Source organism: Terrapene carolina, unplaced genomic scaffold (genome assembly GCF_002925995.2).
Source record: "Terrapene carolina triunguis isolate 2854851 unplaced genomic scaffold, T_m_triunguis-2.0 Scaffold38792, whole genome shotgun sequence".
Taxonomy (NCBI): Eukaryota; Metazoa; Chordata; order Testudines; family Emydidae; genus Terrapene; species Terrapene triunguis.
In genome coordinates, this window is record NW_020703143.1 from 1 (window position 1) to 3,488 (window position 3,488).

General features: G+C 50.2%; 1 protein-coding gene across 1 annotated transcript; it reads right to left on the reverse strand.

The window, feature by feature from the left end:
- Positions 1-4: 4 nt before the first annotated feature.
- LOC112122783 (PH domain leucine-rich repeat-containing protein phosphatase 2-like) lies at positions 5-3,140 on the reverse strand (the record flags this gene model as incomplete). The annotated part of the gene is made up of 2 exons (XM_026646690.1): positions 3,012-3,140; positions 5-1,039 (listed from the first exon to the last, which is right to left on the reverse strand). Coding segments are annotated over exons 1-2 (1,164 nt in total), but the record flags the coding sequence as incomplete, so codon positions are not given.
- Positions 3,141-3,488: the final 348 nt, after the last annotated feature.

The following is a 3,488-nucleotide window of genomic DNA, read 5'->3' on the forward strand; positions in this document are numbered from 1 at the left end:
CTTCCTCTTCCAGGTCAGGGGGCACAACAAATCGATCCTCTGGCTCCAGCTGGGTAGGAGCAGCAAAATAACCTGTTTTCTTCTTCGGCACCTCTGTGGCTACCTCAATAAGGTTGAGGCTCTCCTCCAGAGGCACTATGGAGCCATTGGAAAGCTTCTTCCCATAGAGACAGCATGTGGAAGGAGACTTCTGCAACTCGCACCTCTCCTTGGTTCCTGCCAGGAGGATGTTGCTGTTCATGCTGTTCTGTCTCCGAATCCTGAAGAAGAGCCCCCCAGAGTCATCCTCTGAGCCTGCAGCAGGAGATCCCTCCTCAGCACCAGGAGGCACAGGCTCCAGGCTTTTTCCTTTACAGCAGTGGATGTCCACTTCCACCTCCACTTTGCTGCCATTCGTCATCACACCCTCCACAGGCTGCTCATCATCACTGTCCAGCCCATTGTCAGACTGATTACTAGAGAATGTGGCACAGGAAGGTTGGCGCTGAAAGATGCTGGAGGGGGGCACAGGATGGAGGCTGCAGCGTCGCTCGGGTCGAGGCACCAACCCTGCATCCAGACCAGCACCACTGTGTTCATCGGACGCAGTGGATCCCACCTCACTGCTAACTTCTGAGGCTGACAGCTCACTGCTGAACTCTGAGGCAATTCCGCTACTTGAGGAAGGTGTTGCTGGTTTGGCAGTGGAAATAACCCCCCCAGGGCCCGTCAAGGTGAGGCCGTGCATCTCACATGTGCAGCTGTCCTCACTAATGTTCAAACACACCACCATTGCTCCCACATTGTCTTGGCAGCCATAGCTTTGGGCTAAAGTGCAGACCTTCTTTGCAGCAGCCAGTGGGTCATGCAGGTGGCGTACAGCCATGACAGCCTCTGTATAAGAGAGGTGTTCCCAGAGGGCTTTGTTCCCCAGTAGGAGCATCTCATCCTGCACAGTCAGAGGAATGGAGTAGACGTGAGGCTTGGGCAGGATCCAAGGATGCAAGTACGTGCAGCCTAGCATCCGAGTACAGCAGGTTACACCATTAACCTTGTTGTCCTGCAGTCAAAGAGAAGGCAAAGTCTGAGCAGTTAGCATACAAAGACCATTCTGAGCACATTCTCTCCCTGCCTATACACTTGCCTAGAGCCCTCAAGGAGGTGGACAGGTCTTCTCTTTCACAATGGGATTAGTCCATTACTAGACAGAAATGGTAGAACTATCAATAATAAAGCAGAAAAGGCAGAACTGTTGAATAAATATTTCTATTCTATATTTAGGAAAACGCCAGATAATGTAGTCATATATGATGATGATGAAATACTTCCAATTCCAACATAACTAAGGAGGATGTTAAACACCAGCAAGCTATTATAGTTAGACATTTTTAATTCAGCAGATCTGGATAACTTGCATTCAAGAGTTTTAAAAGAGCTGTCTGAGGAGCTTCTTGGCACACTGGGGAAGTTTCAGAGGACTGGAAGAAAGCTAATCTTGTGCCAATATTTAAAAAGCATAAAAGGGATTACCTGGGTAATTATAGGCCTGTCAGTCTGCCATCAGTCTTAGGCAAAATAACAGAATGGCTGATAGGAAACTTGATTAATAAAGAACTAAAGGAGGGTAATAAAGTTAATGCCAATCAACACAGGTTTATGGAAAATAGATTGTTAATTTGACACTCTCTCTTTTTTTCATGAGATTAAAGTTTGGTTGATAAAAGCAATAGCGTTGATGTAGGGACCAGTCTACAAGAACATTTAGTTTATGGCAAACTGGGGTGTGAATCTACCCCATGCTAGTCTGCCACATGCTCACTGTTTGTGTGGACCTTGCTGATGCTCATTAAATCTAGTTCTCTTTGAAAAAGGACTAGATCAAAGCAAATTAATGAACTGTTATTGTGCATCACACCAGGGTGCACAGAGACACAGAATGCAGCAAGCTAGTGCAGGAATAGTTTAACACCCACCTTCCTGTGAAAAAGTGGCTACTTACCTATGCAGTACCTGTAATTCTTTAAGATGTGTTGTGCACATATACATTCCACTGCAGATGGACATGTCCCAATGCACTCGAGCTGGAGACTTTTGCCAGCAGTAGCACTAGGTGGTGCATGGGCCTCTGTGCTGCTCAGGTTCCCAGATGACACCACCTCCCTCTCCGTTCCTTCACACTGCTGTATGTAGTGTCCAAAGTCAGGGGTATCAGAACAATTTTTATAGTGGGGGTGCTGAGAGCCATTGAACCAAACTGTAAACCCTGTATACAATGGAAACCACTTCAAGCCAGGGGGTGCGGCGGCAACACCCCCAGCACACCTAGTTCCAGCACCTATGTCTGAAGTAGAAGGTGGGAGAGTCATGGAACATATATGTGCACAACATATGTCAAAGAAGAAGCAGTTACTCACCTTTAGGGTGACCAGATGTCTCGATTTTATTGGGACAGTCCTGATTTTTGGGTCTTTTTCTTATATAGGCTCCTATTAGCCCCCACCCCCGTCCCAATTTTTCACACTTGCGTCTAGTCGCCCTACTCACTTTGTGCAGTAACGATGGTTCTTCGAGATGTGTGCACCTATGGGTGCACCACTGTAGGTATGTTTGCACCCCCACGCTGTTGATTGGAGAATTCCAATAGCAATCTGTCCTGCCTGCACAGCTCCCTGCCTGACCACCATCCCTTGTATGTGCTGGCGAAATGCCACGTACGCCAGGCGTACGGCCCTGAGCTCCCTGACATTTATGTGCAGGGTTAGTTCCTCTGGGGACCACATACCCTGGGTCCTGAAATCCCCCACGTGGGCTCCCCAGCCCAGGTCCGAGGCGTCCAACACTAGATCTAGTGAGGGAGGGGGCTCTCGGAAGGGAATAACCTGAAGCATGTTGCTCGGGAGGGACCACTATTGGAGGTCTGCCACCACCGTTGGTGGCACCATTACCACCTTGTCCAGGCCGTCCCTGGCCTGGGAATACCGGGAGGCCAGCCAGAGCTGAAGGGGCCGCATCCAAAGCCTGGCATGTCTCACCACATAGGTGCAAGCTGCCATGTGGCCTAGGATTTGGAGGCACACCCGTGCCGTGGTTACTGGAAAGTCCATGACTGAGGCGATGAGAGCTTTGAGCGTCTCAAATCTGTCCCGTGGGAGGGAGGCCATGGCCACCCAGGAATCTAACAGCGCCCCTATAAAGCTTATGCACTGAACCAGAATTAACGTGGATTTCTCCTCGTTTACCAGTAGGCCTAGAGCTCCGCAGGTGTCTAGCAGGAAGCTCGTCTGCTGTTGCACCAGAGCGTGAGACCGGCCCTTGAGCAGCCAGTCGTCGAGGTAGGGGAAGATCTGCAGCCCTTTCCTCCTGAGGTGGGCTGCCACCACCGCCATACATTTTGTAAATACCCTGGGGGCTGCTTTAAAGTCCTCTTGGGAAGAGGGAGGCGGCACCGCAACCGAATCGCCCTGTGCCGAAGAGGTGGACGGTGAGGTGCCTTCGGCGGCCAATGGCAC